The sequence below is a fragment of the Hoplias malabaricus genome, chromosome 1 (assembly GCF_029633855.1).
Source record: "Hoplias malabaricus isolate fHopMal1 chromosome 1, fHopMal1.hap1, whole genome shotgun sequence".
Classification (NCBI taxonomy): Eukaryota; Metazoa; Chordata; class Actinopteri; order Characiformes; family Erythrinidae; genus Hoplias; species Hoplias malabaricus.
The window spans coordinates 22,894,833-22,908,352 of NC_089800.1; the positions used below are offsets into that span (position 1 = coordinate 22,894,833).

A 13,520-nucleotide genomic window follows, 5' to 3' on the forward strand; every position below is an offset into this window, starting at 1 on the left:
TGAATATAAATAATCAGTTAAGTTTACATTAAAAAAATTGCTCACACCATGAACATGGTTAAGTAAAAAATGTCTAGGGGCAGAGACTTAACTCTGTATACTGTGTCAGCGCTCTGCTTCCGCTTCTTGTAATCTGCACAGAGAACTCAGCTTCATACACCTCACAAACACATTCTCCTCTTTGAGACTCTATGTACACACAGTGGTGAGAGTCCATCATTCCTGTCATTTTCATAAAGACACTAATGGAATTTAGAAAAGGAAATGATTGGAAAATGGGAAGTCCTAGACTGAAAAAGTCTAACATCAAAATCACTGAATTTGTCTGGAATAAACAGAAAATGTGACCAAGTTGTGAGAAAAACATCCTGTTTTTGTTGTTGCACTGCTGCAAAAAATGAAATCGAAGCAAGTAAAATTTACTTAAACGTAGTCTAAATATCTAGTGTTACTCATTTGGAAATTGTTGTAAAAATATAATAAGATTATTATTAACTTATTTCTAACTTATTTTGACCTGTTTTAAATCATTTAATCTACAGAAAGTGTCTTAATCCATCAGCAGATATTTTTGCTTCTTTTAAGCATCATTTTATGTTATTTCTTGAATTAAGAAAAAATATCTGCCGATGGAATAAGACACTTTCTGTAGATAAAATGATTTAAAACAGGTTAAAATAAGTCAAAATAAGTTAGAAATAAGTTAATAATAATCTTATTTTATTCTTACGACAATTTCCAAATGAGTAACACTAGATATTTAGACTATGTTTAAGTACATTTTACTTGCTTCGATTTCATTTTTTGCAGTGTGCTGTTTTAAAAACCGAGAGCAAGTCTCCTGAAAAATAAAAGTTGTAATAAAACAGTTTCACTAACTACAGGACTTTGCTCAGTTGGTGTGGCTTTTGTGTAATTTTCAGTCAGAAATGTAGCTGTTTTTCCTGACACTAGATAAATGAATAATTAGTTTTGACTGGAAAATAATTAAATGATGCATGGTTTCTGAGTTTTGCACAGTGCTCTATATATCATCACTGAGAGAACAAAGCCTTGTTTCTCCCCAAAAAAAAAGGTAACTTTACAGGAGATACAGAAAAGACTTAACATTCAATGTATGTTAATTTAAAAACATTCTACTGTAAATCATTTTGGACCCTCCCTATTGGCCCAGTGATCATGAAATCTTATCATAACACAATGTAAACACTAAATGGCATGTTTAAATTATGTAAAAATGAAATAAAACGGAGATGCAACATTTTGTTCTGACAGTGATGATATGTTCTGGGCTTATGACGTGATATAAGCTTTGATCTTACCACCGTGTGAATGATGACACTCTTTAGGAAACATTTTAAGAAGATAAAACACGAATGCAGGCATGGCTGTGCCCTCACATACATAAACCCATAGATACACACTCTGATGTATGCGAATATAAAAAAGAAAACAGAAATCTAGGACTATGCGTGTACACATGGTGTGTGCTCAGCAGGACCAGATTCCTTTCTCTGGCTCCGGCGCTCCGACATGCGTTCATCCGTGCACACAAACCCTGAGCTTGGGGTGAATTTTCACCAAAAAAACATCCCAGACTGGAATAGGGGCCTATTTTCAGTTTACGTTAATGCTTCATTCTCAAGCCTGTGCCGTATCTGCCTATGTTTCTGAGTAAGCTCAGTGAGGAGGGCCTACGGTCCATCGGTATAGGAGTAATCTGCCTTATTGTGCATCACCAGCTTGTTGTCCACAAAGTAGAAGCTGTCAGACTGGGTCTCGTATGGGTGCAGGATCATTTTGTTTACTGTGGAGTAATGTCAGAAAGACATCAGCATTAGAATCACACAGAACAGCAAAGTAAACCCACAATATTTGACAATATTACCAGCCAGTCTTCACAGTAAAAAAACGGTAGGGTTTGAATGGTTAATACTGCCTTTTAATTTATTCTTTTTATTAAGTAACAAGATATAAACTAGGCAACACGGTGGCGCAGTCACACAGCTCCAGGGACTTGGAGGTTGTGGGTTCGATTCCCGCTCCGGGTGACTGTGAGGAATGTGGTGTGTTCTCCCTGTATCTGCGTGGGTTTCCTCCAGTTTCCTCCCACGATCCAAAAACACACGTTGGTAGGTGGATTGGCGACTCAAAAGTGTCCGTAGGTGTGTGTGTGTGTTGCCCTGTGAAGGACTGGCGTCCCCTCCAGGGTGCATTCCTGCCTTGTGCCCAATAATTCCGTGTAGGCTCTGGACCCACCGCGACCCTGAACTGGATAAGGGCTTACAGATAATGAATGAATGAAAATATATAAACTAAATATGTCTTTCTACAAAGTGTAATTTCCTAGATTTTTGCTAGAGTTATTTTCCAACATGCAGTAAGTAAAAGAACAGTAAAGGAATATCTGGTGTGAGTTGGTTCAAAATTGAACCAGGATAAATAAGGCAAATCAGGGCATGTTCAAGAGCAGCTGAAAGAGCACTTACTGAGTTCCTCTGAAAGAGGAGGGAACTCATAGATGTGTTCGCAGGTGTTCTTGCTGCTGGGGATGCAGAAGCCAAACTCAAAGTCAAAACTCTTTAGCAGCTGCCCCCGGAAGTAATGTCTCTCGATCATGCGGAAGTTGTTAATTGGAATATCTCCTACTGTAAACTCCACTCTGCCGAGACACACACACACACACACACACACACAGTTACATTGAATTTATTTAAAGACCCGTTCTCTTTAATAAACCATGGGAGCACAAGTAGGCACAAACATTTTGATGCAGTGCCATGTCCAAAATAAGCCCAGAAATGGTGCTTTAGAGGCTGGGGTCAAATCACAAGCTCATTATTATCACATTTTCTTTCTGCAATGACATGTCACATTTATATTTGTAATTGCTTCTCATCACCCAACAGTCATCAGTGTTAACACACCTCTGATCTGCAAGGACCCTCATATTATCAGTTTAGCTGTAGCTCTCACTGCTCATGATGAATACAGCAATATATGCTTTTACAAATATAAATAAATAAAAAATAAAATATCCATGAATCTTTTCCAGTGTCTTGTGTTTATCTGATCCAGGACACAAAATAATTAGGCAAAATCATTCAGATTTGATCACAGTTTTGGCCTTCAGTTAATAACTTTATAGTGAATAAGCACAAAACCTGTATGTAGTTCTTATCTGGAGTCTATGATGTTATTTAACTTGTAGCTAAATTAACAACTGACCTGGAATGACTTGTATTTTAATACATGACCCTAAGCAGGATAGGAAATAAACCACTCAGTTAACTTGGCTGTGTAAGCATGCTCTCAGGTTTATCACAGCTTTGAACATTTCTGGTCACCTGCTGCTAACTTTAGACAGATCCCAGAGGGAAATTAAAAAGAATATATTCATATATTAAATAAATGATTGCTGTTTTAACAGGGAGTGCATTGCTAAGTGTTATGACAGTTGCTGACACTGAACAATTGTTTTGTCTTCCACATGTAAAACCTTTCCTAAGATGCAGTCAGGCTGACATGACTGTTACACAGCGAGTCGACCACGGATTAGAGCAGAGCATCAGTGTTCTGACTGTAATCTGCCGTGCTGTGGACTTACGTGGCTCCGACCTGGCGTAGCCGGAGGAAGGTGGAAGTGAACTGGTAGCGCACGAAACGTCCAGCATTGGGGTCAATGTCCTTTCTGTCCTCTGCACTCTCTGTGTGGCACAAAGGGAGACACATTGCAGTCTGAATTGCTCTTATAAAGCACACTATATCTAAAGCGAAACTGAGGCTTTGTGGAAGGAAAGAGCATCAAGCGATTCACAGGGACATATGTCGAATCAGTGCCACGATGTGCTGAACACAGGCAGCCTGAGGAGGTGTGGGACATAGGGAAGACTCACCAGCAGAAGGAGGTTTGGTGATATCAAAAAGAACCGTCCCTGTTTCCATGTCTCGGATCTTGAAGCGGGTGAAGTCAATCTTATGCACGTTGTCCTCTGGACTGCACAGGTAATCTGGGGAAATTAAACATAAACAACATGAACAGGGAACTAACCAGAGCTGTCTAATGGCTTACATTTGTTGGAAAAATATTAAAAGGACATGATTAAAACTAATCACACAGTTCAATTATTTCTTTTCATAACGATGTTGGATTACTGCCATTTCCAAAACAGGACAGTGGATATAACAACATTCCAATAATGAACCCTTTCAGTGAAAAATCCAATATCAATAACTGAGACAATGGTCTGCCAACGTCTTGGAGCCCGGGGAGGAGTCTGGGGGTTAGGTGTCTTGCTCAAGGGCACTTCAGCTGTGGTTGAATGTTGAATGCGGTCCTGGTTCAACCCTGGAAAAAGTCATATCTTTTAAAATATTGAGTAAAATATTAATTTCAATTATTTAAGTGAAATTTAAAGCCAGCTATTCATACAGTCATCTGAATATTTTAAATGAACAGTTTATTCATTAACATTTTATATTATGATTATATTCAATTATATTTTGATCTGAGGGTGAACATTTTTTCATTTAAAAAAAACCTTAATTTGTTTGGTTTAATTTGCTGCTATAGTTCTGCGAATGCATAAAAAAATAAATAAACAAATCATGAGAATATGTAACACATCACATTAAATTAATTAGCCACAATGGGGAAAAAATAACCACTTGAAATATTCGGAATAGCTAGGGTATTAACACGGTGGTTTTGCACTGGATTTTCACTTATTGAAGATGTGCAAAATGAAGGGGTGTGTGTATGTGTGGGGACTCTCACCAGACGAGTGTAGCCTGCAGCACGGTCAGACTCCCTTTAGGCTGGATTACACCTAAGAGGCTTATATTGTTTCACCATCACATGGGTCAGACTGGGGGATGCTAAAGGGATTTGAAATAGCCTTCTCTAGCGTAAAGAGAGAGCTGACGTCTCTGTGCTGACCACCTTTTTTTAATGGACATTTTTTCGCGATGCTTCATCATCTCAGGACACTGAGTGACAATCCTCTAGCATTGTGAGAGATTCCGTCTTAGACCAGCAAGTATATTTCCACATAGACTTTCCAAGAAAGAACAGATGGACCAAACAGGCTTTAGCCAATCACTTGATAGTTATAGTCCTTCGGGATATTTATAGCCCTTCGTCCTTCTGGGTGCACAATGCCGAGAAAAGGAGGCACAGGACACACATCTGCTTAAGCCCAGCTTTAAACAGGCCTTTTGTTGTAGTTGATTAAAATAACTTAGTACCTCTGTATATATTGGAAATGTTTGCCAATAATTTTACAATCCGTTTGAAGTAATGAGTGTTAAACATAGTAGAACCCTGATCTACAAAGAACATTGAACTGAAAGCAAAGCTCAAAATCAGGTTTGTCTACACCAGCCATTCTGTTTAATTCATTGGCCCTTCACACCAACTCTTGGCATCAGCAAATGCTGATTCAGCTCACAGCACCGACAGGAGGTCAAAGCTGTGTACACAGCCTGCTGTATTCTAAACAAAAGCAGACCACACTTTTTTGGGTGATCCTACAAGTGAGTGATCTTATAAATGAGCTGTTTCAGTTCAACCATGTAACCTAAAAATGTTACTTAAGAGTAACAAGGCTTGTAGGGAGCCTATGTACAATTCTGCTACTAATTAAAACGGGTGCGCATCAAAATCAATGTTACAAAAAGTTCCTCCACATGTTGTGTACAATCACACCATACCACCAGAGAGGTAGAAGTCATTTTGGGCCAAACTTGGACCGTTAATATTGGTTCAGATTTTAATAATTGCCAACACAATCTAAAAGGCAGACAGTGTGTGCAAAAATGTAAACCTCAAAACAAACCTAAAAAAAAAGGTCAGATATGACTGATAACTATTCACAAACTGACCCCCTACTGAGCAATGTAAATATGCATATATAAATACACATAAATTCAGGACAGAAGAGAGCAAAGCAGTACCCAGCCATCACTTCACATGCTAACTGACCCAGCAGTGAGCAGATATCCAGCTCTAACCTCTGTCATCTACATGTTAAAATATTTTTTACAATGATTAGAGCAGTTAGTTGATCACTTAGGCATATGTACGATGATAAGCTCCCTACAGAATCCTCCCTGTATCATGACATCCCCAACAACCTGGATTGGCAGCAGTGATTAATAACGACAGAAGTATGTCTGAGTGGAGCCATGATGCCATGAGCATAAATCCATGCTAAATGGCACATTTCCACAGTCTGAATGGCTAAATCATTACAACCAGTTGCAGCTTTCCAGTAAAATCTGTGCTGACACAGTGGGGATGGAGCACCATCAGGATATGAGCCAATGCCTAACTTCCTCCTCCGAGATTCAACAATTTAGCAGTGACTGACGTCTCTGGTTCTCCCTTGTATTAAGTGGGATCGCGTCTTAAAACACACTTATGTATCCAGACATCAATATCCATGACAACTGGGCATGACATTGTTACTATGGCAACTGTGGCTTTGTGTCTGGCCACAGAGCAGCTGCCGTACATGATAAGAAGGGATGATTTATTTCCTTCGAATGTGTAAAAAAACCGCTCCTTCACTGTTCTTATGTTGAGCTGGATCAACTGCTGCACTCAACCAAACTTAACAGAGACATACCTGAGCGTACAGCCAGTAACAACAATAACAACAATGCTGCAAGACCACAACGGTGCAGACATACAATATTCCTAGCCTATGTGCATAACATGGTGTTCTAGTCATGAGGTGAGCTGTGGCATTTTTTGATAACAAACAGTTGATAACAAAAATCTGCAGCTGGAACATTGGAACATTCATTCATTCATTGTCTGTAACACTTATCCAATTCAGGGTTGCGGTGGGTCTGGAGCTTACCTGGAATCATTGGGCGCGAGGTGAGAACACACTCTGAAGGGGGCGCCAGACCTTCACAGAGTGACACACACTCACCTACAGACACTTTTGAGTCTCCAATCCACCTACCAATGTGTGTTTTTGGGGCATGGGAGGAAACCGGAGCACCAGGAGAAAACCCATGCAGACACAGGGAGAACACACCACACTCCTCACAGACAGTCACCCGGAGGAAACCCACGCTGACACAGGGAGAACACACCACACTCCTCACAGACAGTCACGCGGAGGAAACCCACGCAGACACAGGGAGAACAAACCACACTCCTCACAGACAGTCACCCGGAGGAAACCTACGCAGACACAGGGAGAACACACCACACGCCTCACAGACAGTCACCCGGAGGAAACCCACGCAGACACAGGGAGAACACACCACACTCCTCACAGACAGTCACCCGGAGGAAACCCACGCAGACACAGGGAGAACACACCACACTCCTCACAGACAGTCACCCGGAGCGGGACTGCAACACTACCAGTTGCGACACCATGCTGCCCCAGCTGGAACATGGGCAGGTCAATTTGAGCTGAGAATAGACATTAAATATATCAAAATATATTCATAAAAATATTTGCATGTCCGTAAACTAAATTGCTTCAAGAATTTTAAACCATGTCCCATTTTGCAATTTCTCCTGCATTTTGTATGAAAAATGTTTGTCAGTAAGTGGCCAATGTGTGTGTGAGTGTGTGTCCAGTTCCAGTATAGTACGTTGAGCAAGTAAGATGTGGCAAGACTCAGGACCTGCTAGTGGTTATTAAAGAGTGGCAGCCAAGTGTGACTGTAGATCTGGCTCAACCTCAGAAGCTGACAGTAGCCGCACTTCATTTCCGCTAATGCCGTCACCTAGCAACATGCCTTCTGATGCCAATCCAGGATAAGTGCCTACTTTTTCTTCCACCTCTACCTTCCTGGTAAACAGAGGAATCTATGAGCAGTACACAGAGCCTTCAGCTTGGATTACACATCCACTGACCTCTAGATGATGTAGATTTATGATCAAATGAAGTAGCTGGTAAAGGAACATACTAATGTTTCCTTTTCTCCTTTGCAAACAGTGTTCTTTGTTTGTGACTAATCACAAACAAAAAACAGCAGTAGAACCACTTGTGTGAACTGGGGAATCATTTAATAGAGACAAATCCACGTCAATAAATTCAAGACGTCACATCTTTAATTCTTTCCAGTTATAATCCATGGCAGTGTCTCAGAACGGGCCGTGAGCTCAAACAAGAGCATTCTCTGCCTTTAGGTGGTTAGTAATTCACCACAGGTTCATCCATTGACAAACTGAAGAGTGACACCAAACCACTGTTTCTGAGCACAGCTATCCAGAAGCTGTCCAAGTGATTTACAACTACGGGGGAAAAGAAGTTATAATTTGCATTACAGAGAAATGGAGTTGAAACATGTCAATGTTTATGCAAGTTACAAACCACACGTCTCATGTTTATGACTCACTCAGCAGCAAGTGCAGAATACAGGCCAACATGAGGTATAGCGGTTATGTTTTCCCTCATTAGATATACATCTATTCTTGGCGGTTGGGCAACGCTCCCCTATGCAAATCTTACAAACATGTTGTAACCATATCACCAAACCTTTTCATGAGTATGTCAATCAGGATGTTTCTCTCAGAAAGTCACATTTCATTGTATAATAACTCCTGTATAAATACAGATAACTATTATACCTGAGCAGTGCTTATCAATAATGGCTCATAACCTTCACAGACCGGTTTCATGCCTCATTTTACATAATTTTTACTGTATGAAGTGAACTTGAGCAACTGCAATACAGTGTAAAGCATTTCTGAATAACTATAGCAAATCTTTACCCCACTCCACCCAATTTTGGAATAAAAACAAGCCGACAATACAATGTGATTTTGCTAGATTTGATCAAAATTACTTTCAAAGACATGCTACAACCGCTAGCTGTATCCTGTTGTATTATGTCTGGCACAAATCCCTTTGCAATTTGCAGCTGATAGATCATGGTCCTCAAATGACAGATTGCAATAACATCTTAAGTGACAGCAGATCAAATAATTCTTGTGAACTCATGCATTTCTGTATCAAAAGGAGATGAAATCAAGTATCAAAAAGTTTCCAAAACAGGAGTTACATCACTTCATCTTGAAAAGAAGAGATGTTAAAACAAAGGGAGAGCGCCTTAGGCTCATTTCCATTAATCAAAGCTTAAATCTGTGTTCATAAATCAACTCGGTATGAGCTGTGCCAGTGCCTACATGCCTTAAAAGGAGCATGTGGAATTGTGAGAAATGTAACACAGAATGAAAGAACAAAGCACATCATCATTTTAAAATTAAAAACGTGTAAGTTACTACAAATTTCTGTAAATTTCTGAAAATGTCATAATGAACGGACAAATAGAAATGATCCAATTACTTGAAATTAAATCTTACACTGACTTCTATTGAAGGTTAAGAAGGTTTTTCCTTCTCCTATAAAAAGGTACTATTTTAGAGGCACATGTTTTTCTTTGGACAGACATGATACATACTTACGTCCCTTTAGCAGCTGGTCAGTTTGGCACTACTGAAGTATTCAGTCACCTATTTATTTGCCCCTGGTCACTTGAAAGTGGTGTAAGCAGGTGTTTAACTGTGGTGTTATGAATAATGAAAGCTGATATTAAACTAGGGACTCTAATATTGTGTCAATATTTTGTTAAGAATGTAGTGAAAAATCTAATCTAGCATGGTGTGATGCCTATTGTGCCATCAGAGTAGTTAGCATTAATCCAATCAGTGATGAATATCATATACAGTGTAGTGGTAATCTGTTGCTGTTGTCATGTCTGGCCACATGGCTGGTCAGGATGTCAAAACAGGAAGTTGCAGGTGTGCCCTGTATGCTATAGGAAGGAATGACATGTTCTCAGGCTGCAGACAGCATGTGGCCTTGTTAATCATCACCATATAACTGTTAATGCCTGATATGAAGGCCCTCCCAATGCCTGTCTTTAAATAGTCTGGAATGGGCAACAAAACACTTCTAAGCTGAAGAAAAACAGCTTATGATCAAACAGAGGATTAACCCTCTTTAATATTTTTACCCACAGAAAAAATTATAATAAATATCCAGTACGAAAATATCATTTTCATAGTGTGAGACAGTAATTCCAAATTTTATTAAATCAAACTAAATGATGTATGGCATTTACCTGAAACTTCAGCAGTAAAAAGAACTCATTTTACAATATGTATTTTACAGTTTGCAAACTTTGAAACCTCATATTTACATTAAAATATAACATTTGAAAGTGTAGATCTTCCTTTTAAGAGGAGAGTAGACTAAATGCAATGGCAATGATATTTAGATTCAGATTTCAAATCAAAATTTGAAATATTGAAATTTCAGGTTTTCGGATTACTTTAGACAGTGCATTTAAAATGTCCATCTATGAAACTCTAGATTAATTATTCACTCCTTTTTTCATTGTCTGTAACCTCTTACAAATATATATATATATATATATATATATATATATATATATATATATATACAAACATTCATAATTCTTACCCTTTAAGGGAGAGTACCAGCAATAATTCTGCTTTAAGTTTATAACATTCCTCATAGCTGATAACTGTTTGAATGCACATGGGAAATCACAATGAGGTAGGGCTAGAGTTTTAATGGCAGAATAATCAGAACGTTTCGTCATATCCCCACCTTCAATATTCTTTAGCTGGGGAAAGGTGGGATTTATACAAGGTAAATAAAGTAATTCAGAGTAGTTTAAATATGAATGTGCCAAGAAATCTGACAAATGCACATTTTTCACAGAGGTATTGAAGTTAATAAGATCTCCAACAAGCTTAATGGCTCTTAACGTTAGCTCACAGAAGCTTATCATAAGGAATAATTATGCCTAATGATTCAGAGAAAGACGACATGCAGGGTGTTATTTGGAGAGATAGTGCAGAAAGAACATTAAACTGGATAAAGTAGTTCCAAGAAATGAAGGAATGAGTGAGTGAGTGAGTGTGAGTGAATGAATGAATATTGTGACCCCTGGTTCCTATCACAATAAATGTATATCCAGTGTAACCCAAGCCACCATGTTTCTTTATAAACTGCCATTTTCACTTCTTAAATGTAATCAGATTAAACAGAAAAGTGGAAAACATTGACGTCTCCTTAAAGGACAAGGAGACATTGCCACTGAGTTAACGTCAAACAATTAAACAAAGCAGAGAACAGCGGTGCGAGGTCATTCCCCATGACCCCACACATGGTAGAGTACAGCCTTCCAGTTGCAAGTCAGATGCTGACCATCCATCACTGTTTAATTCATTAGCTAAGCCAAATAAATGAATTTCCTTAGTTGTGTAACAGGAATATTAGGCACATTCACAAATACCTACATGCTAGCAGAGCTCATAAACTGCCATGTAAAATATATTTTATCTTGACGTGCAGGTTAGTTATTTACACTTATCAACAGCATGACCTTGCTTTGAATGAAGGAACTTTCCAGTGCAGACTAAAGGCACTTGGAGATTTCAGAGAGGGAAACTGTGCTGGTGCCCGTGCAGAATCCAGTTTAAGCTGGAACACAGCACAAACAAATATACTTCTCAGTTAGGGCACTATTTTGCTTTTTATTTTATGAAGTAAATAAACACTTTTTTTGAAAAAAGGAAAATGGTAATACGAAGTCTGGAATGTCTACGATGTGCAGGTCACTATTCACAAAGTCTCCCAAGACTTATAAAGCCATTCACCGATGCTGCTCATGGCTGTACATGATTTTATGTTTTGAACCATACACAAAACACACAAGTAGCTCCCATGAACTCTGACCTCTTTTGTTGCATTTTAAGAAGCTTGGCAGGCATCCTATAAGTCACCCAGCTGTGTGTGAATGATATAAGGCAGATCTTTTAAGAGGCTCTCAAACACTTCAGCATGACCACCTGTTAGTTCAGCCACTCAGAGACAAGGATTAGACCCACGACACACTTTATCTGAAGTTCAGCAGCCAAATGCAGAGCCATAGGAGGCATAAAAAGCAGTTGAAACGGTATATAAAAACATGAGGAGTAGGGCATCTAGAACAATTATATTACATACTGAAGATATTTTACTAAACAAAGAATGATGGGAAAAGGCAAACAAATTTTACCCGACTTTTAATAGGGAAGACAGACCCTTTGTCACTGCTATTTCAGTCTTTAATTAAGTTCAGTAAATTAAATTACACTCTGCCACTATAGGTGAAGCCCAGGTGTAAATATACCAAATTGTGCCTAGTATTCCTTTAAGGAACACTGGAAAATGGCATATAATAATAGTCCCTTGCATTTTGAAATGTTGATGCTTCAAACCTGCAGATTTTAAGGCTTGCATTACCAGTGCATTGTGTTTGTTTTAAAATATTGTGGCACATACCGGGTACCATGAAAAGCCCTTAAAATATCGCGATATAATATTATGCAATATCGCCGTATCGCCCTCCCCTGTCTCAGACCCTGTGCTTTCTGTGATGTCAGTGAGAGTTTCAGAGTTGCTGCACTTACTCTGGGTGATGTCCTGGAGGCCGAGCACGTCCTCGGGTCTAATGTCTGTGTTTTGTAGCAGCTCCTGCTCGGTGGTACACGGGAACCCCGCGTCGCTGCCCGTCTTCACCCTCATCACTAAAGCGCCTTCAGAGACGGGTTACGAACCGCTCTGTTCTCTCTCAGCCTTCAGAGCTGTAACTCCGCCCTTTTCCTCGCTGGCCTCAAATCCTCTGTTATGATTGGTCTACAGTCTCTTTATTCTGCGCTGCGATTGGCAAATAACAATCACAAGTAGCCCGCCGTTGGCTCCCTGTAGCCAATCGTAGTGAAGTAAGGGAGGGGATTTTCAGAGCACAGGTGGAAAAAAACAAAAAACCCGAATAATAATGATCATAAAAAAGAGAACTGTCAGCTTTTAAAATTATATTTGATAAATGATATTATTATATGCATATGCACAATAGGCATATCTTTCATAACATTTCCAAACAGGAAAAAAATACAATAAGAAACAGTTAATAATAACTTATCAGGAAAAATAAAGTGTGTTTGTGCTAGCAAATCCATCCATCCGTTATCTGTAACCGCTTATCCAATTTAGGGTCGCAGGGGAATCATCCTGGAATCATCGGGCGCAAGGCGGGAATACACCCTGGAGGGGACGCCAGTCCTTCACAGGGCAACACAGACACACACACATACACTTTGGAGTCACCAATCCACCTACCAACGTGTGTTTTTTGGACTGTGGGAGGAAACCGGAACACCCGGAGGAAACCCACACGGACACCACACCAACTCCTCACAGACAGTCACCCGGAGCTGGAATCGAACCCACAACCTCCAGGCCCCTGGAGCTGTGTGACTGCGACACTACCTGCTGCGCCACCGTGCCGCCTTGTGCTAGCAAATAATTCAGATAAACATCAAAAACAAAGTGAATTAAAATAGGCAAGTTTTAAAGTGATTATATATATAATAAATATGTATACACACATATATACATATATATATATATATACTTGTCAGGAAAACAAAAACCAATCCGTGATTAGCACAACCAGTAGGAGATGATCAC

General features: G+C 39.4%; 1 protein-coding gene across 1 annotated transcript; it reads right to left on the bottom strand.

The window, feature by feature from the left end:
- Positions 1 to 789: 789 nt before the first annotated feature.
- Positions 790 to 12,626, bottom strand: unc119a1 (unc-119 lipid binding chaperone a1). The gene is made up of 5 exons (XM_066684860.1): positions 12,461 to 12,626; positions 3,897 to 4,010; positions 3,608 to 3,707; positions 2,490 to 2,662; positions 790 to 1,807 (listed from the first exon to the last, which is right to left on the bottom strand). The coding sequence occupies exons 1-5, from the start codon at positions 12,573 to 12,575 to the stop codon at positions 1,695 to 1,697; spliced, it is 615 nt and encodes a 204-aa protein (XP_066540957.1). The 5' UTR covers positions 12,576 to 12,626; the 3' UTR covers positions 790 to 1,694.
- Between the last annotated feature and the right edge of the window lie 894 nt (positions 12,627 to 13,520).

Excerpts from the sequence above, each read along its gene's own strand:
- unc119a1 (XM_066684860.1), bottom strand. The coding sequence starts at position 12,575 with ATGAGGGTGAAGACGGGCAGCGACGCGGGGTTCCCGTGTACCACCGAG. Across the intron at positions 4,011-12,460 it reads CCTCCAGGACATCACCCAGA|ATTACCTGTGCAGTCCAGAG; the intron begins GTAAGTGCAGCA and ends TAATTTCCCCAG. Across the intron at positions 2,663-3,607 it reads CTACGCCAGGTCGGAGCCAC|AGTGGAGTTTACAGTAGGAG; the intron begins GTAAGTCCACAG and ends GTGTCTCGGCAG.